General features: G+C 38.4%; 1 protein-coding gene across 4 annotated transcripts in view; it reads left to right on the top strand.

Moving 5' to 3' along the window:
- Zc3h14 (zinc finger CCCH-type containing 14) overlaps nucleotides 1-22,858 on the top strand; it is a 40,067-nt gene that overhangs the window by 4,446 nt on the left and 12,763 nt on the right. For 2 of the 4 annotated variants that reach the window (XM_076921453.1, XM_076921451.1), the window contains exons 3-10: nucleotides 1,762-1,876; nucleotides 4,902-4,942; nucleotides 5,840-6,035; nucleotides 7,648-8,077; nucleotides 8,535-8,695; nucleotides 9,091-9,191; nucleotides 12,071-12,226; nucleotides 22,675-22,749. In XM_076921453.1, the coding sequence (XP_076777568.1) occupies nucleotides 1,762-1,876; nucleotides 4,902-4,942; nucleotides 5,840-6,035; nucleotides 7,648-8,077; nucleotides 8,535-8,695; nucleotides 9,091-9,191; nucleotides 12,071-12,226; nucleotides 22,675-22,749 (1,275 nt within the window). The remainder of the gene's footprint in view (nucleotides 1-1,761; nucleotides 1,877-4,901; nucleotides 4,943-5,839; nucleotides 6,036-7,647; nucleotides 8,078-8,534; nucleotides 8,696-9,090; nucleotides 9,192-12,070; nucleotides 12,227-22,674; nucleotides 22,750-22,858) is intronic. The other 2 variants (XM_076921452.1, XM_076921454.1) reach the window with 1 other exon arrangement.

Genomic DNA, 22,858 nt, shown 5'->3' with positions numbered 1-22,858 from the left:
ACATGTGAATTTTAAAGGCTTTGCTGAGAAATGATTGATTGATAGTTTATATTGCACATATTAGAAGTGTGTTTGTGTGTATATAAGTGCATTTGGCATATCTTGATGTGTATCCTCCCAAAACCATCACCAGTCAGTTTGATAAATCTACTGGACTTTGTACAGCTCATTGGAGACTGCCTAACTAACATCGTGCACAAAATCCCTTGCTTGAGTCATTAGCATCTCTTAAAAAAAAAAAAAAAGAACTGAACATACTTATACTCTCCTTTTCCTAAATTTACAGTAGCTACTCTGGCTTTGTAACCTGTTCTTATGCCTTTCCTTTTCCCCATTCTATACCAAGACAACCACTGATCTTATAAAATTTTGGAAATACAAATGGATATAGTGACAGCAATCATTTCACTGGTAGTGTGAAAGAAAAATACCAGCGTTTTATCTGTTTACCCTGACTTACTAGTGTTGGATCATAGTTAGTATGACATATAAATAAGGATTAGCGTATTTATTACAAGTATAATGGGAGCTTTTTTGAAATTTTAGCAAAATAAAGATTGGCCACATGTTACTTACATTTTGTCACTTATTGCATGCTTCCTTGAAATACTGCCTTCTCTTTTTGTCCAGCTTCTATATTAGAGTTTGAAGTCTTTTCTATTTTTAAAATGATTTATTTACTTTTATTTTATGTGCATTGGTGTTTTGACCGCATGTATGTCTGTGTGAGGGTGTTGGATCCCCTAGAACTGGAGTTACAGACAGTTGTGAGCTGTCATATATGTGCTAGGAATTCAACCCAGGTCCTTTGGAAGAACAGCCAGTGCTTTCAACAGTTGAGCCATCTCTTCAGCCCCTAGATGTTTTTCCCTTGAAACAAGTTTCTGGCAGATGAACCTTTCTGTTTATGTAGAAATTATGAGTATTTTAGTTGTTAAGGAAATTTTAATAAAGACTTGTTTGAAGCTGAATGTGGAGGTGTATGTGAGCAATCTCAGTGTTTGGGAGGGCATAGGGAGGAAGAGCATGAGTTTTAAGACCCCATGGGATGGAGGCAGACACGTGCACACCTACGTTTCTCAAAAAGAAATTAGATTTCCTCATGAATTTGCTTCCTTAATAAAATGTTCTTGGGCTTTTTACCTGCAGTCATTGTGTAGGGTTGCCACTGTCAGGATGAATGAAGTTGAGTTGCCATTTAACTTTTTTCTATCCTTTGGTACCAATAATTGAACTCTTGGCATTATATATGCTATAGAGTTTTGTATAGTTTTAGTGTGTGTGATATTGCTAGAAGTTTATAACATGGAATAATTGAAATCTACCTTTACTGTGTAAAAGTATATTCTCTAGTGACATGAATACTGTTTTGAACAGAAAACTAAACAATGCAATTATTGGGGATATATATATATATATATATATATATATATATATATATCTTCATCTCCTAGAAGTGTCTGAAGTTGACATTAAAATATTTCTTTCAAAAACCAGTACATTTTCCCAATTGATTCCATAACCCAGGATGCCTAGTTTTATGACTAGAAATGCATCAGTTTTTTCCAATTCCTGGCCTTTTAAAAATGGGAGCACTTGTGGGTAAAGGGGAAATGGTAGCTGAGCTTTCTTGTCTAGCTTCTGTTAGAGTGAGGTGTAATTCATATCAAGGCTGCTTCTGTTTTCAAACACATTGATTTTGAGCAAAAACAAATATTGAGGAAACATTTAAAAGTTTGGTATACTTTTCCTTTTAAATAGATGAAGAACTTCCTGATTACATTATGGTGATGGTGGCCAACAAGAAAAGTCAGGACCAAATGACAGAGGACCTGTCCCTATTTCTAGGGAACAACACAATTCGATTCACCGTATGGTATGTTTCTGAATGTCTGTGCCTCAGAGCAAAGTCAGAGTTGGTATTCTGTCTAGAAAGAGGTGCTCGGCAGTCTGAGGTTCATTGTGGAGAGGCTGGCTGTGAGCTGTAAAACAGCCTCCGGAGGGTTCTCCATCTGTAAGTGGGACTTGTAAATCACCTGCATATGTAATTGTGAGGATAACCTAGCTGATGCATACAGAGTGCATGCAGACATGCCTGCGCCATAGGAGCCCTTGATGTATGTATGGTAGACATTTTTCTTTCTGTCACCTTCTACAGTTCATCATTGCCACACACAGCAAGCACAGCCACTTACAGTGAGCATCACACTTTGAGCTACGCTGGCTTTTGCCTTTTATGGGGAAGTTTTGTTTTGTTTTGGTTTTCATTTTGTTTTTGGTTTTATTTTAAGCTGTTTTTCTTTTCCGGACACATGCATGTCCCCATTTGACAAACATCTCAGTCACTTTTCACAATTTGGAATTTGAGCAACTTGATTTTTTTCATATAAATGACTCATGATTTGGACTACCCTTTATCAAACCACTTGTGCCGTTAGGTGAGATTGAGTTTAAGAAGGCTAGCTTTGGTTGTCCGGCTTAAGGCAGAGTGAGAAAGGGGCAGGGTAATGATATGGCTGACTCAGATACAAAGACTCATCAGAGGGCCCACAGGCTAAAACCATCAGCCGCAGTGAGAGCTGATGGAACAAAGGCAAGTGAGCACTTAGGTTGCTCTGTCTGACTCAGGGAGGCCCTGAGGGAGGTAGTGCCTGCTCACGCCTTGACTCCTAATGAAAGTCTTCATAGTCTCTTGGCCACTGCATATGACGATACTGCTTTGAAAATCTGTACAGAATTTTCTGCTTTATACCACTCAGTTTTGGAGACATTATTAAGAGTACAATGATCCTTACATGTTAACACACTGCTTCGTTGTGGATATATACTCTAGTTAATTTAGTTTATTCTCAGATACTCATGTTGTTTTTGACTGAGGAAATTATACTATGATTGTGAATACTTCTTTTTTAAAGTCGTCAGTGGTCTAAGAATTTGTTTTGATTCATAAGGATTGTTGTGACCTGGCCTTTGGTTAAACCTTTAGATCACTTTGGGTTTGCAGTCCAGCTAATCTAAACAGAAGATGGACATGGTAGGTTCTTTTTCAGATGACATGATGGACTGTGTAAGACAGATTTCTTAAACCAGTATACCATTTACTGAATCTGAACTTAAAATCAAAATGAGTTTCTCATCTTGCTATAAATGCAGTTTCACATGTACTGTCACAAGGAATCATTGCTTCACTGGTAATTTCACCAGTGTTCACTAGTGTTAAACAGACTATCCTGATTTTTTAATTGTTTTTTCTTTTTTTTTGTTAGTATATGTATGTGTTTTCGTATGTAGATACACAAGATGTATGTGAGTGTGTGTGTGTATTTATATTTGTAGGCCTGTATTTGACATTGGTGTCTTGGTGGATCATGCTCCACTTTGTTGAGACGGCGTCTCTCACTGAACCCAGAGCTTACCAGTTACTTTTAGTCTATTTAGACAGCGTGTCCCAAGGTCCTGCCTCTGCCTTATGAGTGCTGGTATTACAGGTGGCTTCCAACACTCAGCTTTTTCATGGCATCGGGGAATCAACTCTGTTAGTCACATTTGAACCTAATGTGTAAAGTCGTGTGTTGTCATGTGCCTGTCATTCCCTGTCCTTCCCGTCTTTCCCCAGCCCAACTCTATTCTGGTGTTTTTTGGGGTTTTGTTTTTTGCTGTCAGTTTTATAACTTTGCACTGTTACACTGAGGTCTCCCCACTCCATCCTGCTTTTTTTTTGAAACCCTGAAATAATTGTGTCCATGAGGAAACTGACATGTGAATAGAGCCTAAATGAAACAGTAGGAAACTGGTGTTTGTGAGGGGATTTTGGGAGGATGGCTATGTAAAACTGCCTTCTATGTAGCTATTAAGAAAGGTTATACTAAAGCAAAGTTATAGCCTGTTTGCTTAATTTTGAAAATAAGAGTTATAGTAAAGTTGGATAGCATATTATAAAATTCGTTTATTTACTTTATACATCTTTCATAATTACATTGTTCAAGAAGCCAGATAAACAGTTAAAAATATTAACTGGTAGATTAGGATGTGTAGATCATAGGTAGACTGTGTGCTTAGCGTGTATACATAGTCCTTAGTTTTACCCTGTAGGAGAGGACAAGGGAGGAAGGCAGAGAGAGAGAATGACACACACACACACACACACACACACACACACACAGAGGTAAAACTGCTGTGGTAAGCAGTATTATATGTTTGAGATACTTTTCTTGTTTTACTATAAGCTGTTTCAATCTTTAGTTCCTAGGAAGCAAGGTGGTTTGTTTTGTTTTGTTTTGTTTTGTTTTTTTAAATCAAGACTTGTCAGGTGATGTTTTTGTCTTCTTTTTTTAGTTCTGGTTCTGGGGGTTGAACCAGGGCCTTGTGTGCTCTTTTCTAACACAGACTGTTTTGGATCTACTGACACAGTGTAATTCTAGCTACCTGGGAGGCTGAGGGGAGAGGTTCACAAGTTCAAGGCCAGCCTAGGCAATTTAGACCCTGTCTCAAAAAGTAACAAGAGAGCTGTGGGTGTGTATCAGTGATATTAGAGTGCTTGCATGGTGTACTTAGGCTATAGGTTCAATTCCCAGTACTCTGGCTGCTGTGTGGCTGAGCTGTCTTTCCTACCCTGGGGAGGGAGGGTGGGGCTGCTGCTGCTTCCTCCTCCTCCTCTTTCTCTTTCTCTTCCTCTTCCAGAAGATAAATGTTGAAAAGTAATTTTTTTTTTTTTTTATTCTTTGGTACTCATGTAAGGCTTTTTAAAGAAAACATGATGTTTAATTGGAAAGTTTGGTTTAGTATCATTATAAATACCTTTAAAAGAACTAATTTGAATGTAATGTCATCAGATTTACAGCGGCAATTGAAATGAAATTTTTGTTAAGGAAGGCTTTGTTTTGTTTTTTGTTTTTTTTTAGGCTCCATGGTGTATTAGATAAACTTCGCTCTGTTACAACTGGTAAGATATGTAAAATTGACAGCTTTTGAAGTTTCTGCTTGTTGCAGCATGTGATCCTTTATTAAGTCATTCATTTATGCTGCTGTTGGAAGAGCATTGGTAACTTTAAAGAGTTTTAGTGGTTCATTTAAACTGAAAGAACAATAAACTTACTGTGATTTAACAGTAATGAGCAAGACAATGCCATGTATCTGAAGGAAGGAATCGCAAATGTGTACAGGCTTTAACCTTAAAGATGCCTCACTGCTTCATGATTGAAAGTTATCTCAAAGTCTGGTGATAGTAAGCCACAGAAGCGATCAGGATGTATAGGAACACCATTCAGCTACTAAAAGCAGAGTGAAATGAGATGGGAACACACACAAGAGTATCCTAGAATTTAAAACATAAGTGCCAATACTCTTGCGGTGGTGGCGGCGGAGGCGATGACGACGATGATAATTGACTGTTGAGGGCGTTCTTATTTAAAAATCCATGCCCATACTCTGAGATGACTTCTAACCCCTAGTGTTTAACAGTCTACTTTAAAATCTCGTAATAAACTCCAGCTCTGCTTTTAAAATGTCACGCTTGAGGAACTAGAGATCTAACTCAGTTGATAGAGTGCTTGCCTAGCACGCAAGAAGCCCCAAGTTTAGAACCTACCACCAAGAACACTTCAGAAAGTGGTACTTGCCCAGAATCCCAGTCCCCAGAGGTGGAGCCAGGAGTTGAAGGCCATCCTTTCTAGTATACCCAGTCAGCCTGGGCTTCATGAGACTAGTTTTTGTTTTTAAGGACAAACTTTTAAGTTATTAAAAGAAAATATTTTCTGTATTAAATGTACTGCTTTTGAATTGGTGGTGAGGGAAGGAGGGATATGGAAAAAATTACCAGGATTATGTGTTTTCTTTGCAGAGCCCTCTAGTCTAAAGTCACCTGATACCAGCATCTTTGATAGTAACGTGCCTTCAAACAAGAGCAGTTTTAGTCGGGGAGATGAGAGAAGGCACGAAGCTGCCGTCCCTCCCCTTGCCGTTTCTAGCTCTAGACCTGAAAAAAGGGATTCCAGAGTTTCTACAAGTTCACAGGAACAGAAATCCACTAATGTCAGGTAAAAGTCCAGTATCTACTACGATCTGATGGGTGTGTAGATGTTACACTTATGTTAATTATTATGTCCATTAGTTCCTATTTTCAGCAGTTTTTGGAAATAGTGAAGTAACCATGGACTAGTTATTCCTTGTCACTTGTTATTACAAAATGCCTGACAGGACATCTTGGAGGAGGAGGAGGAGGAGGGAACTTGTTTTTGCCTCAGAGTTTAGTGGGCTCTCAGTTTATAGCAGCAGACTAGACAGAGTTCACGGTAGCAAAACCATATGAAAGAGATTCCTAACATTGTCATGGATGAGGGAGCAGAAAAACTAAACTAGAACCTAGGTTGGATATTACCAGCAATGGTCTGTTCTTAGACACTAGTGACCTATGTTGGCCAGTTGGGCTCTACCTCCTAAAAGAATCCATAGTCTTGAAATTAGCATAGTGAACTAGGGATCAAGTATTCAATCCATGAGCCTGTATGGAACATATTTTTTTTTTTAAGTGTATAGGTGTTTTGCCTGCATGGGTGTGAACTCTATGCATACCTGGTGCCTCTAGAGGCCAGAAGAAAGCGTACAGAAGGTGCTAGAGTCACTATTTGGATCCTGGGACTCAAACTCAAATCCTCTAGAAAAGCAGCTAATGCTCTGGCCATCTCCCTAGCCCACTTCAGGTTCAAACCATAACAGATTGTGAGCAAGTTTTTGAATAAACTAATCATGACCAGAATGTGATTTTTTAATTTTACATTTAGTAAATAAACATTTAAAGTATGAGGCATGGGTTTGGTGGTATAAACCTTTAAAATTTTTTCATTTGATGTATATGGATTTTTTTTTTTCTTTTCTTTTCTTTTTTTTTTTTTTTTTTTTTTGATTTTTCGAGACAGGGTTTCTCTGTTTTGCCTTGGCTGTCCCGGAACTCACTTGGTAGACCAGGTTGGCCTCAAACTCAGAAATCCGCCTGCCTCTGCCTCCCAAGTGCTGGGATTAAAGGCGTGCGCCACTACTGCCCGGCTGGTTTTTGGTTTTTTTCAAGACAGGATTTCTCTCTGTGTAGTCCTGGCTGTCCTGGAACTCACTCTGTAGACCAGGCTGGCCTTGAACTCAGAAATCTGCCTGCCTCTGCCTCCCAAGTGCTGGGATTAAAAGCGTGTGCCACCACCGCCTGGCTTATATGGATGTTTTGTCTGTATTTGTGCACCATGTGCTTGTAACATCCATGGAGTTCTTCAGAGGGCTTTGGAGCCTCTGGAACTGGAGTTATACATAGCTATTAGTTGCCATGTGAGTGCTGGGAATGAACCTGGATTATCTGGAAGAGTAGCCTGTTCTCAGAATCACTGAGCCCTCTACCCCTAGTACAAGCCTTTAATTTCATTACTTGGAAGGTAGAGTCATGTGGATGAATGTATTTCAAGCCAGCCAGAGCTACACAGTGAGACCCTGTCTCCAAAAAAAAAAAAAAAAAAAAAAAAAAAAAAAAAAAAAAATTAAAGAATGACTATAATTTGAAAGTAGTAAATATTTAAAAAGTCTCCGTACTTCCTCATTAAAAAGTTTTTTTTGAATAAACATTCTTTGAAGATTAGTGGATAATGCTGTGTTTTTCTTTATTTATAGACATTCGTATGATGATGGAGCTTCCACCCGGCTAATGTCAACAGTGAAACCTCTGAGAGAGCCAGCACCCTCTGAAGATGTGATTGATATCAAACCAGAACCAGATGATCTTATTGATGAAGACCTCAATTTTGTGCAGGAGAATCCCTTATCTCAGAAAAAACCTACAGTGACACTTACATATGGTTCTTCTCGCCCTTCTATTGAAATTTATCGACCACCTGCAAGTAGAAATGCAGACACTGGTACTCACTTAAACAGGCTGCAACTTCATCAGCAGCAAAGCAGTGCTCACGCTGCCAAGCAGCTGGATGTACAGAGCAGCCAGGTATATGAAGCAGGACGGTTGTGTGACCCAGAAGTACTTAGCAGCGTAGAAGACACTTATAGCCCCTTCTTCAGAAACAACTTGGATAAAATGAGTATTGAGGTTTGTATAGATGTATATAGATTCTGGCTTGCTAGGCTAGAGGTTGGCAGTTGTAGATTCCAAATATAACTTACATAACTAAACACTTGCCTGCTTCTCTTAAAGAGTGTCCTCTCTTGGACTGGCTCTCTACAGGGGTTTTTATGTCATGCACATGTGCCTTTTGATCTTGGCATTTTGAGTTAGCTTTTCTTTTTTGTATCTATGTAGATATGTCAGTTTTAGCTTTAAGCAACCACATAACTCCCTTTTAATAGTTTCCCTAACAGTGCTGTGTTCAACTGTTATAAAATAAATTTAAAGTTCTTTTGAGTTAGCTATTTGAGGAGATACTTTCATTTTTTTATAGGAAGGCCAGTCCTTTCAGTTATTAAGATCATCTTAAAGTGAAAACAAATATTTTTGTGGTAGAACTTAATTTTCAATGCAAAGTAAGCTTAAATTTATCTCATCGTAGGATGAAAATTTTCGGAAGAGAAAGTTGCCTGTGGTAAGTTCAGTTGTTAAAGTAAAAAGATTTAGCCATGATGGAGAAGAGGAAGAAGAAGATGAGGATTATGGGACCAGGATAGGAAGCTTGTCCAGCAGCGTGTCAGTGCCAGCAAAGCCGGAGAGGAGGTGTGTGATCATGGCTGTAAAGGAATCCTACACTGCTCGTGCAGCTGCAGGGCTTTTGTCTTTGATAGTGCTGGGGAAGAAACCTGGGGGCTGTGCTTGCTACTGGTAGATAAGTGCTCTGGTCCTAAGCTGTCTGACAGCATCACCTCATGGAAGAAGGCATGCTTAAAATTGGAGAGAATTTCAAAGACTACTAGAAATTAATGAGGGAAAAAAATGTTAATACAGAGTCATCTTTTAAAAAGCTGTAAGGTTCCAATCTAATTGACATGTTCTAAAAACTATAACTGCTTTGTTTAAAACAGGTTATATAGTAACAGCATTATAGATGGTTAGCATGTAAACAACTGAAATTTAAAACATTATAAAAATACCTTTTCTTAAAACTCTTTTAGACCTTCTCTTCCACCTTCTAAACAAGCTAACAAGAATCTAATTTTGAAGGCTATCTCTGAAGCTCAAGAGTCTGTAACAAAAACAACTAACTATTCTGCAGGTAATTTCAATGTAGCGTGTTTGTACTGGTAAGAGATTGCTTCTTTAAGTTGAGCATGCTTATCTTAATGTGTAAAGGTTCCTATTAGATACCAAAACCAGAATCAAATTCTTCTAGAAGCATCGTTTTAAAAAATTTCACCAGTTTGAGAAACTGTCATAGGAGTTCTTTGAACATAGTAAACTCTCACATGTATAAACTTGATAATACCCACAAATTATAAAGGGGATTTTGAAAAATATGAGACTTCATATTAATACCATTTAATTCAGTACTATATACTTATGTGTAAAAGGAACAAAATTGGATAATAACAGTTCCTAAGGTAGAGAAGTCTTTATTTACTTTTTTGCTGTGCTAGCAGATTGGACTCATGGCTTTATGCATGCTTGGAAAAGCCTGTTCCACTGAATCACATCCCTGCACTCAAGAAAGACATTTGTTTAAAACTACTATATGACTACACCAGTATCTTCCTTTGGTGGAACCTGGTAATAGAATGCCAGGCAGAAAATTGTTATGCTCTTACCCTAATTAAAATAGAAGCTCTAAAATCATTTGACGTCAAATATTGAGGTGTCAAGTTTTTATAACAATTTTTTTTTATAGAATGCTCATTCTAAATTGCAAATGGTGAGTGTTTTGTGTTGCTACTACATTCTGTGCACCTTTTATCTGCTGGAGCCAGTGTAAAATTTTGTGGTACTAAGCTGACAGAAATTACCAACTCTGAAATTATGCCATTAAATAGATTTGGGCATATAGAATAAAGATGATCAGGTAGAAGCCTGCACCCGCTCTAACAGTTACCTCTTTACACTCACTCTTTTGATACAGCAGTGATACTGCTTAAAGTTAGAACTTTAAAAGATTTCCATGACCTTGAAATACTTTTTTTTTTTTTTTAAATTTTATGTTTATGAGTTTTTTGCTTGCATGGAGGGTAGAAAAGAGCGTTGGATCCCCTGGAATTGGAGTTACTGACGGTTATGACCCACCATGTGGAATAGAACCCTAGTCCTCTAGAAGAACAGCTGTTACAGAATTAGCATGCTTTCCCACTGAGAAATCATTTCAAGTACTCCCAAATTAATAAAGGGTATCTTTATTGGTTCTGGCTAATGCACAAAAGGGAACGAGCCACGAACAGAAACGTCTACCAGCTTTATAGCTGTGCTCTTAGCATCTGCATTCTGTATACGCGCTCATCCGTACATCACTTGGAGCCTGGCCTCAGATCTCATTTTTGAACAGTTTAGAGACAGGATGCTACAATTCTGGCCATTTGGACAAATCAGAGATATACACAGCAAAAATATTGTCACAGTTGCTTAAGTATATCACTGTTGTATGTGTACCCCATTACTCATAGTTATTGAGGGTCATTCGGCTCCATGGCAGAATTAAGCTTCCTGGGAAGAGAACTGGGACTTGATGCAGACCTGGACTTAAGTAATGAAGGCTGTTACCTAGTGCTTTTCCTGTTAGAGCTGCATATAGAGACCTGTTCTTTGCCTCTTTGCTGTGGGGGTGCGTCTATGTGTAGATAGTAAATCAATAGCGTTTCTTTTTGTTATGGAAACAAAGCCTATTGGCAGCATATTAGTGAACAAATCTCTGGGGTGGGAGTTGGAGGTTGTTCTGTCTGTTTTGTTGGAAACATATTCTTACTTTGTAGCTTTGGTTGCCTTGGAGCTCACTGTGTAGACTAGGCTGGCCTCAAACTCCAAGAGATCATCTTCCTGTCTCTGCCTCCCAAGTGCTGAGATTAAAGGTGTGCACCACCACACCCCAACTCGTAGTGAAAATATTGTGATAGAAACATTTTCTTAGCAAACCTGAATTTTAATTACGTTAGAGCTATATAAAACTGTCCTTTCTACAGTTTCTAACAACTTTGGTTAACTAGTAATAATGAGTCTTGAGTTACGTAAGTGGCAGCATTCCTTGTAAATTCTTTGTATAACTTATTTCCTAAGCAAGTTTATTAGACCCTCTATAACATCAGTTTATTGCTCCTAGTTTTTCCTAGGTCACAGCCAGTACTCTTAGTAACTGCCTCCAACTATCTCCAAAGTAGAGTATTGGGCTGGAATGGCTCAGGAGGTTAAGAAAGAGCACTGGCTGTTCTTCCAGAGAACCTGGGTTCAGTCCCAGTTCACAGGGATCCAACACACTCTTCTGACCTCCACAGGTGCCAGTACATATACATGGTACACATACATGCATGTGGGCAAAACACATAATTCTCAAAAGAAATTTTAAAAAGTACTTGGAGATTCCCATATTTCAAAAAATGACATTGAGCCTGGTTCTATATGCCTGTAGTCCTAGCACTCGGGAAATAGAGGCAAGAGATTAAGATCATTTTGAACTTAGTAGTAACTTGAGACCAGCTTGGTCTACACAAAAGAATTTTTTAAAAATAGCATTTGAACCATTCATTCTTTGCCTACTTAAGTTACAGTTTGAATCACTGTGGGAGCATGGATCACTGCATCTGTTTATTTTATACATGATACGTATACACACATACTCACTCCATAGTGTGCGTGTGCACTTTTGTTGGTTTGTTTTGTTTTGGGTTTTTGAAACAGGCTCTCACTATGTAGTTCAGTCTGGTCCATAGCTTACAGCCATCCTATTGCGTTAACCTCCTGAGTGCTGAGAGTCAAGCTTTAGCTGCTGCTTACACACAAGGCAGATAAGTTGAATGTCTTTCTTGGGAATATTGTAAGAAACACTGTAGTTCTTTTGTTTTGAATAACTTAACTGTTCTGAACCCAAGGATGGAATTTGTATTTAACATACGATATTAATCATGGAGTTATGAAGTTGTACCCATGAGTGTATTTTCCTTCTTTTACTTTTATGTAAAGTTCCACAGAAACAGACACTTCCAGTTGCTCCCAGAACTCGAACTTCTCAAGAAGAATTGCTAGCAGAAATGGTCCAGGGGCAAAACAGGGCCCCCAGAATAAGTCCCCCTGTTAAAGAAGAGGAAGCAAAAGGAGATAATACAGAAAAAATTCAAGGTAAGAGTTAACCATTTCACTCTTATACTTTACCCATGGGATACTAAATACTTTTCAGATAAGTTTTAATGGATACTAGTTGTACTATAAAGAAAGTGATGAATGAGGGACTCAAAGAATGAGTGATAGGAACAACTACGCTGCCATGTCGATGCTGAGAACTGATATCTAGTGTAAGCAACAAGTGCTCTTAACTGCTGAGCCACCTCTCTTGCCTCACCCCACCTGCAGGGCTTTTAGAAAACAGTTTCCCCTTGTTCTTACATAACTTTTGTTTACCTGTTTTCTTCTCTTAGGTTGCCTACTTACTACAGCGTCTCACTCTTCCCCAAGCTAATCTGGCTAGAGTGATTTGGCAAATGATCTGGGCTTATCCTCTCTCTAAAATCGTTTTAATTTGTTTGCTTGTTTCCTATACTATTAGTTGCTAAAATTTCAATATGAAAGGCCTAAATGCTAGTTAGTCATGTTAGTCATTTTAGGGATGGGTAGTGTATATAATAGATACATCATTAACTTGAAAATCTGTTCTCTTCTGTGGGGGAAAATACTCTTTGAAAACCTTACTTCTTGTTTTTATTGTCTGTCAAGTGGTTTTGCTTTCTTTGGATTTTGTTTTTGAAACAAAGTTTCACAATTTCACATTGGAATTGACGTGGCTGTGTAGCCTTGGCTGAGCTTGGATATGGCTATGGTCATACTTTTCACTCCCTCCGAGTGCTAAGACCACAGGCGTGCATCACCATGCCCAGCTCTATGGTTTGTACTTTGCTTGTTTTACACTTTAACAGGTGTCCCTGATCTGTGATTGTGTTGCTCTCAATAAAGCCATTGTAAAGTGGCAACAAGTTGAAAATACATTTAAATACCTTCTTTGTCTTCATAGCTTAGCTGCATCTTGTACCATAGAGTATCAGTGTTAACTCTGATCATTTGTCTGATGATCATTTTTTTTATTGTATTTAATCCTCGTTCTTCCCCTACCTTCTCCAAGATCTAACTCCCAACCACTCCCAACTTTGTGTCCTTTTTCCCTCTTCTTTTAAATAGCCCACTGATTAGAATCTGTGCTGCCTATATACTAATAGATGTTGGATTGTCTATCACTGATGGATGTGGTTGCCCTTCCAGTGACTCTCTTCAGAAACCGTTAACTTGTCAGTAGCTCTTCAGTTAGGAGGCTGGGCCTGTGAACTCGCGGTTGTTTGGGAATGGTTACTGTATTAATCTTGTGCAGTCAGCCACAGCAGCACTGTGAGTCCATGAGTGCAGCTCTCCTGACATGCGCAGGAGACAGTTCTGTCCTGCTCTCTGTCTTTAGAATATGGAGAAATTGCCATTATTTCTTATCTCTGCAACTATCCTTCTAGTCTAAGCCACTGTGATCCAGTCTAAGCCACTTCCCTAGATTATTGGGACGATGGCCTTCTAAATTGGTGTACTTTTAACCCTGCCTTCTTTCTCGTTCTCTTTACATTTTTAAAATATTAAAATGAGATAATTTCTTACTAGCTGGGCGATGGTGGCACATGCCTTTAATCCCAGCACTTGGGAGGCAGAGGCAGGAGGATTTCTGAGTTCAAGGCCAGCCTGGTCAACAGAATGAGTTCTAGGACAGCCCAGGCTACACAGAGAAGCCCTGTCTCGAAAAAACAAAAACAAAAACAAAAAAAACAAAAAACAAAAAAGATAATTTCTTACTCCTTTGAACTGAAATCTGAGTTCTCCACTCAGAAGCCCCAGTCGTCCCTATTACACTCTCAGAAGCCATCGATGTCTTCACTGGTCTCATCACCTACCTCCCTGTCACTCCCCTCTGGCACTCTGTTCTACCTGGACTCCTGTGTGTCGTGTGTCTCTTTTCTACTTCTACATCTTCATTCTCATCCCCTTCCCCCAAATTCCTTTTCTCCATCAGATATATGAAAACTGAACCATTATTACATTTGAAGTCTTGTCTTCAGGAAGTTCACTTGAGGCTTTTTGTGTGATGTCTGCAGCCAGTATTTGTCCATATATTTTCTACTTTTCTGGGGTTGTCGAAACCTTACGTATTACAACTCTTTCCTTCACCCCCATCCTGAAATCATTGATCATATTAAGTGTACAATATCTGTGGTCATTTCAGAGTATTTACACTGAGTAGATGTATCTTATGTATAAATGATATTATACATAGTATTAACACATAGTAATTTAAGGGTGATAGAATAGAAATTTAAATATTATTAATTTAACTGAAGTTTTAATATTTTCTTTGACTTCATTGAATAATTTGCAAACCAGTGCTACATTTTAAGATTTATTATTTTTTGTGTGCTTTAAAAAAAATGGTCTCTCCAGAAGGAAAAACATAAATGCATATACAAATGTTCATAAATTTGTGATAGGGTTATATTCCAATAAACCCATGTCTTTTGTTTTTGTTTTCCTGAGACTGGTCTTACTATATAGTTCTGACTGTCCTGGAACTCACTATGTAGACAGTTTGTGACCTCAAACTCTCAGAGATCCTACCTGCTTCTGTCTCTGGCCTCCCCAATGCTGGAATTAAAGGTGTGTACCACTGTGCCTAGCTAAACCCATGTCTTTTGAGAATAATAATCATAAATTACACCTAGATGTCAGGCATGGTGGTGCATGCTTGTAATACCAGATACTTAAGAGACTGAAGTAGGAGAAGTGCAAATTCAGGGCTTACCTGGGCCATTTAAGATTATCTCAGAATAGAAAGTGAAAATATTGGGGTTACATCTCAGTGGTGGAGTACCTACCTGCATGAGGTCCTAGGATCAGTCTCCAATACCCAAAACAAAAATAGCCTAGCTTATAACCTGCTTAGATTACTTCACATTATTCAGTTTTAGCTGGATAAAATTATCTGACACAAGGTTTCTTCTCAGTGTAACTTAGGGTAACATATAGGACTGACTCCCTACTTTGGGCATCAGATGCCTTCAAATCCGTGTCTTGCTGCTGCAGCTACCCAAATAACAAGAGATTATCTTATACTTGTCTCTAGCCTAAGAATATGTTAATAGTCACAGCACAATGTGTTCTGAGTGTATCACTCTCACATCATGTAAAGTTGAATGATCTGAAGCCATTAAAAATCATAAGATGGGTGCTTCTGTACTTGACGTGCATCATACTGCACAGGAAGCGTTGTGGAAGATGAGTAGTAAAAGGAGTGTTAGGTTTTGAGGAAAGGAAAATCATGCCCACCCATTTTCCCCACACCCCTCCCTTGAAGGAGAAGCATCGAAATGTTTTGTATTAATGTAGTATTCAGTTTCATATCTACAGATATGTTTGAAGTGGTATTCTGTGTGCATAATGTATGTATGTATGTATGTATGTATGTATGTATGTATGTATGTATAAAACAGTAATTAAGCTGCACAGAGCTCTGTAACTGCTCCATTTAACAGGCCGTAGATACAGACACAGTAACATAGTGATTATGAAGTTGTTTACTAGCTGATACAAACTGTAAATAGGTGTAACAATAGTCTTACCCACTTCAACAGTATTCTAAAGGATGTGCTTAAATATTCAAGTTTTCTCTGTTGATGGATCTTTCCATGGGACTCTGGATGGTTCTTCTCAGTTTTGCATATAAATTTGCCATGGGTACCACAAGCAGTGCAGGGGTCATCAGCTATACTGTTGAGTCCCTTGTTTCCATGTGACTTTTTCTGTTAGACCACTGTTCTCTTGTCTTCTGGGTAGTTTGCTGCCCTGTGGTGAGACAGTGCTTAATTGAGGATATGCTATTCTTAACATTAACTCTGAATGCATGTTTGTTATATGATCTTAAATTATATTTGAATTTAAAGCCTTGTGACTTTTGTACACTGTCTCCTGTTTGAATTAAGATTTAAGGAATTAGTTTATAGGTACATTTACATTATATTAAGTTGTAGGGACATTCATACACACACACACACAAGCTTTTTTTTTTTTTTTTTTCCTTTTTGGGGGGTCAAGGGGAAGGGTTTGGGGTTCCTTTGGTTTGTTTTGTTGTCATTGTTATTGTAGACAGGGCTTCTCTGTGTAGCCCTGGCTGTCCTGGAACTCACTCTATAGACCAGGCAGGCTGGCTGTGAACTCAGAGATCCACCTGCCTCTGCCTCCCAAGTGCTGGGATGAAAGGTGTCTACAATTACCACCTGACTCTTTTGTTTCTATAATTATGATCTGTACCTATTTCACTAGCAAACCAAAGGCTATAATTTTTTTGTTCTCATTGTTTTATTAGACAAGGTCACCTAGATCTCTGGCTGGTCTTGAATTCATTTGGTAGTCAAGGCTGCCTTGAACTACCTGCTCCTTCTTCCCAAGTGCTGTTACTATAGACATGTGTCTGCATGCCCAGCAAAAGATGTAATTTTTTTTTTTTTTTTTTTTTTTTTTTAAATAAAGAACTGTTCTGGGCTGTGGAGCTAGGTCAGCATGCACCTATAATCTTAGGACTGAGGAATAGAGATAGGAGGGTCCCAGGGTGCTCACTAACCTGTTAGTCTGCTGAATCAATAAGCTCAGAGTTCACTCAGAGATGCTGTCTCAAATAAATAAGGTAAAGAAGTGGTCTCAGAATTGCACCTGGTATTGACCTCTGTCAATTGACACAGAAAGGGGGGGGGGGAGAGAGACAGAGAGACAGAGAGAGAGAGAGAGAGAGAGAGAGAGAGAGAGAGAGAGAGAGAGAGAGAGAGAGAGAGAAAGAGAAAGGGAATATGCATCTTTTTTTTTTTTTTTTTTTTTTTAAAGAGGCTGTGGTGAATTTGCCTCCTTATAAATTGTATAGCTTGCCTGGGGAGTAAACCAGAGTGGAAACAATTTTTTCAAACTAAAACCAAGAATTTTTTTGTTCTGCTTTGTTTCAAGTTCTTTGAAAGATTCAAGTTTCATACAGTGTGTGTTGATCATAGGCATTGCATCCAACTCTTTCCAGATCTGTCCCCCACCTTTCCTAATCCACCCAATTTTGGGGTATCTTTTAAAAAATTTTTTTCTTTCTAAGACCAGTTTGTGCTGCCCCATATATTCTTAGATTTGTGATCCTCTACTAGAACCTGGTCACCTTACCAGGGGCTACAGTCTTAGAGAAAAACAACTCCTTTTCCTGCAGCTAACAGTTACAGAGGTGGGATTGTGTGCCTCATTTCTCTTTCCATGTTGGGATTTGTTCTGGCTTGGGCTTAGCATCTCACACACTGTAGGAGTGTAATTGGTTACTCCATGTTGCTTATCCACTGTTGTACTGACAAGCACCTCTTGCTGACACTGGTTATTATTGTCATTCCCAGAGCTCACAGCTGGGTGTGATTGGTTACCTTTTTCCTCTGGTAGCTTACATGCTACCTTCCAGCACTATGAAAGCCACAGGAAGGACAAAACTTTTAGTTCTGAACCAGCTTGATTTTATCATGTCCTATGACTCAATGTGATGTCTTTAGCATTAGGGTCTTACCATCAAGTTCTGGATAGTAACTAAGGGCATTGGCAATGACCTGTAATGTGGTAGTGGTGGTAGAGAGTTGTCTTTGGGAACCATTGGCCATTAACTCCAAAAGAAATAACTCATTCCTGGCACTGAGTTTTTTATTTGTTAGTCTCTGTTGTTGAATAAGGACATTGTTGCCTAACATGTTACAGGATGACTTCTTTTAAATGGTGTATATTTAGAAACATCTGTGCTAGATTGCCGTGTGTCTTTTTTTGAAAGGTCTTTAGTGTCATTTCTCTCTCCTGTATTGACTCTACCTTAAAATCTTTACCTCAAGTTAACCCTATCTGTTCCATTATTTCCCTTTAACCCTTTATACTAGTACATTCTATCTTTTTTCCCTTTAAGGTTCCTCTCTATGACTCCTTAGTAATTTCTTGACCTCTAGGGGTATTCCAAATGAAACACACGTCTGAAGATTCAAAGCTAATGTCCAGAGATGACAGAAAATGTGGCATTTGTCTTTCTAGGTCTGGGATACCTCAGAAGGATTGTTTCCAGCTCAGAAAGATTTTTCATGTAAATCGTTTTGAAAACTTAAATACCAGTGAGATAGCAGAAGTCCTCAAGTGAATAGATAATTTCAACTCAGACTCTGTTGAAACTCCCTGCTTTGTTTTTTGTAAAAATTAGCCACCTTATCCCAAAATTCATATGGAACTAGGATCTAAAGGGATTAAAACTGTTGAAAAAGAATAATATGGGAGAGGGTTCTGTTTCTGGATTTGAAGACATAATACAAATGCATAGTTAAGCGTACTCTGAGGGACAGGACCAAAGTCCAGGTAGACACACATTTTTGATCAGTTGATTGTCTTTTTTCTTGTTTTGTTTTTAAACAAGGGCAATAAAACAATTTGGTAAAGAAATAAGAGTCTTTAACAGTCTTTTACTGGGACATATGGTTGTCCAAAAAGCAGTGAAGTTGGAGTTTTTGCAAATATCCAAAAAATAATTCATAATGAATCAAAAGACCTCCATTATCAAAATAATTATAAGACTTTTAGGGGAAAGTAAGTATACGTGTGTGGCCTTGAATTAAGGAGTGGTTCCTTAGAATGCTAAAGTGGACCTCACCACAATAGAAACTTGTGTTTCAAAGGAAATTGCCCCGTATACATTAAAAAAAAAAAAAAAAAAAAAGTAACAGGAAAGGTACTCATAAAATGGGTGAAAATATTTGAGATACACCTAATAATGGTTTTATATCAAGTCCAAGGCAACACATACTATTTTTTTCTCTTTTAAGATTTACACCATTTTGGTTGGGTTTTTGTAGTCTTTGTTGTGGTGGTTGTTGTGGTGGTTGTTAATTTTAGTGGTCCTGAGGAGTGAGTCTAGGTCCTCAGTGTACTAGGCAGGTCGTGCAGGTACTCTGCCCTTAAGTGGCATCACCAGTCCACATCATTTTACATGGGTGTGCTGCTGAAGTTGGTTACTGTGTAAATGGTTTTAAAGAGATTTGTCTGAAATCATGAGTCCAGTCGTCTTCTCTGCCTTCTCCCTGCAAAGATAATACTAGTGTAGTACTACCATCTACTGAGATCAGAGGAGTGAAATTTAAGATAAAGCAACTCAAAATAATAGGAAGCTCCAAAATTACAGTTTAGTGGACATCAAGGTGAACATACTTGCTTAATTTAATGGAGCAGCTCTTCAGGATTCCCAACACATGAAGTAAATAATAGAAAGTTCTTTGGATGTCACGTGTCTCTGCTCAGCCAATCAGAAGTCAGGGTTATTTTGTATGTAATAATAGAGTTTTATTTGCAGAGGAGCTGATAAGTAGGTAGGACTTATAGGATACAAGAGGTTCTTGCAGAAGAGAAAATTGTTCTGGTGTGCCTAACTTTTCACAGTATGAATTCTTACTTTAGAATGGTGTCACCTTATCTTTTTAGTTACAGGTTTTAAAATGTCACTAGCATTCTAAAGGTAACATTGAAGATTGCTTTTACCTTTGTTGAGATAATTTAACGGGCTATGAAAATGCCAGGAATTTTATGAAAATGTCTTCAAGGTTTTCATCACCATCTCTACCAGCTTTCCTCTCACCAGAGCCTGCTGACTTAGGCTCTCTGACAAGTGCTTCTTGTTCACTAAATGAACTGGACAATATTTCCCACCTTTTGAGGAAAATAGCAACCGATATCAATGAAATTAAAGGAATGAAAGCAGCTATTTTGACAGTGGAAGCAAATCTTTTTGATTTGAACGTTAGAGTGTCCCAGAATGAAGCAAAAATTTCATCTTTAGAGGTTAAAATGAATGAATATTTAACATCTACATCTGAATGCAACAAACAGTTGGAAGATTTTCAAGAGAGGATAGAGTTTGAATCGCAGTCAAAGACTACTGATGTAAAAATAATTGGCTTCCTAACGAATGTTGAGAAAGGTAAACTCTATGTTTTAGGTGCTGATCCTTTAACCTTCTCCACTATGACTAGTTCTGGTATAGAGGCGGCTCAGCATAGACAGAGAAGCTGAGGGTTTTATTGCTTGGGACTCCGTATAGTTTAACTTGGGTCTAGAATGTTTCAGCAGAGCTCTTACGTGTTTTTCTTTCTATTTGAAGGTACTGGGGACTGAATGTAGTGCTTTATACATGCTAGGCTAGGCAAGAACTCAATCAGTCAAAACCTCCTTAAGTTTTTTAGGAGCCAGCTATGTTGGCACACCTTTAATACAGGAGGTAGACACAGGTAGAGATCTGTGAGTCCAAAGTTAGCCTGATCCATGTAACAAAGTTCCGGGCCAGCCAGGCCTACATAATGAGACCCTGTCTCCAAAAAATGACAGGTGGCAGAGAGTATTTTGTTTTGGGTCAGAGTTTGGTTAAGTTAACCCTTGATGGTTTCATATGTGTGATCCTCCTGCCTCATCCTCTCAAAAGACCATGCCTAGCTTAGGGTGATGATTTGAGGGAAAAATATGGATGGGCTTCAAGATAAAGTAAAACTTGAAAGGAAATGATTCTCTTTCAAGTACTTCTGTGGTGGTATTCTGCTGTAAAAACTGTTTAATTTTATTACTGGTTCTGTAACTTATAGCATGTTAGTATGTTGGCCAACAGGAATACAGCTTAAGCAGATCTATGATTTACGGTCTATTCTCCATGATTATTTTTGCCATGGTAATTTTCAAAGAACTTAATCTCTTTTGTGCATGTCTCTCTGGAGAAGGAAACATACATTGACAAAGAAGAGCTGGTAAAATGTTACTTGGGTATACCTTTTGAGTCTTGGCAAGACCTTGCCATCTTGTTTGCATTGTATAAGTAAAGCCTATCCTTGTGGAGCCACATATACTAGATGCTCTTAAAAACTAGCAAGCGGTTGACTTACTGAGAACTGCAGTATTTGGACCCATACCAGTTCCACCTCTGCGTACTGCATACTGTAGTCTGATGCTTCTGTTCTAAATTAGGAATCAGGTACTAAATACCTGTGATTAAGCACACTTACAATAAAATGGGGCATTTCTTTTCATAATTCAAGTAGTTTGGAGGGTAGACAATTAGTTCATTGGGTTTTGTTTTGCAGTATGAATATTAATATTAGTATGGGGCTCAAGAGATGGTACTGTGGAGCACTGGTCTTCAAGAAGACCAACACCCATATGGCAGCTCACAACTGTCTGTAGCTCCATTTCCAGGGGATCTGACACCCTCTTCTGGCCTCTATGGGTACCAGGCACACATGCAGTGAACATAAATGTTTCAAAACAGTCTTACTTAGAAAATAAGAATAAATGTTAGGAAAGAATTTTAGTATGATGCTAATGTGAGGGCCACAGGGCTATGACATCTGTCACCATTGGTCACCAGGGTTGACTCAGCTCATTTCACTTACTAGGCAGGTGTACCTTTCTTCACTGTTCATTCTGCATCCTTTCCAAAGCTACATTCTCAGTTGAAGAGAACAGCCTTACCTAATAGAGCCCACCTGCTAAAACCCTCTAAACAAATACTCAAGAATAGTAGTATGAATTTGTATTATGAACTTAATGTTAGAAATGAATTTTAAGAGCTATTTTAGAAATAAGTACTTTACCTGATCAACTTAAAGAAAAATATATTTATAGATCTAAATGGGTACATCAACAGTTCTCAACCTGCGGCTCATGACCCTTTTCATGGTCAAACAACCCTTTTGGGTCATGTAAGACATCAGAAAATACATATTTACATTATAGTTCATAAACGTAGCAAAATTATACTTGAGATGTAGCAACAAAAATAATTTTATAGTTGGGGATCACTACAACATGAACTGTATTAAAGGGTCACAGCATTAGGAAGGTTGAGAACCACTGATTTACGTTTGCACCACGTCACTTGGTGACAGGACAGTCTCCTTAGGTGATGTCATCATTGGGCAAAGAGTCAACTTTCAGAAACTGAGGCGGCTACATTGTGAAGAGAGAAGGTGGAGCTACTGTTGAGCAGCTGAGCATGACAAAGCTCAGGGACAATCTGATGTGCAGCCAGCGGAGGCTCTGGTTGCAGAATTCTGAATGCCATACTTGATCCATTGTTTGTTTTGCATCAGTCCAAGCCAGTTTGTTTTTTAGGAATTTCATGACAGGGTAATTATGGAATATATTTTTGGTTTTGCTTTAAGTTTCCATGTGTTTTGCTATTTCCAAAGATCAGGAGGTCATGGGGAAACAGAAGCAGTGTGGGCTAAGTCGTGGTGCTGAGAGTTCAGGAAGCACTCGCCATGCCTGTTATGGAGTCATTGTCACCTTTACTAAAGCACCTGCTCTAAATAACCAGCATTTTGTTTAACAGAGATATGCTTGAAGACCATACTAATAGCAAATTGTGTTGTAGCAGCTTTATTTGTAAGACTGTAAATAAATTCAAAGATTTCTTTCTGATAAACATTAATATTTGTGTTAAGCTTAGTGAAGTTTTAAAATTTATATTCTAGGAACTCAACAGAGGCAGTTGTTATCCCGACTGCAAATTGATCCAGCGATGGTAGAAACAATGGAGATAAATCAAGGTGGGTAGTATTTATATGATCACTGTAATGTGCCAGTTTTCTGTTGCCATTCCCATTCCTTACACCTCATTCAGTGTACCATGTATCTCTTAGATCCTGCCCTAAGACA

Source organism: Arvicanthis niloticus, chromosome 23 (genome assembly GCF_011762505.2).
Source record: "Arvicanthis niloticus isolate mArvNil1 chromosome 23, mArvNil1.pat.X, whole genome shotgun sequence".
Taxonomy (NCBI): Eukaryota; Metazoa; Chordata; class Mammalia; order Rodentia; family Muridae; genus Arvicanthis; species Arvicanthis niloticus.
The sequence above is the reverse complement of the archived record's forward strand: the minus strand, read 5'-3'. Positions and strand labels throughout refer to the sequence as shown.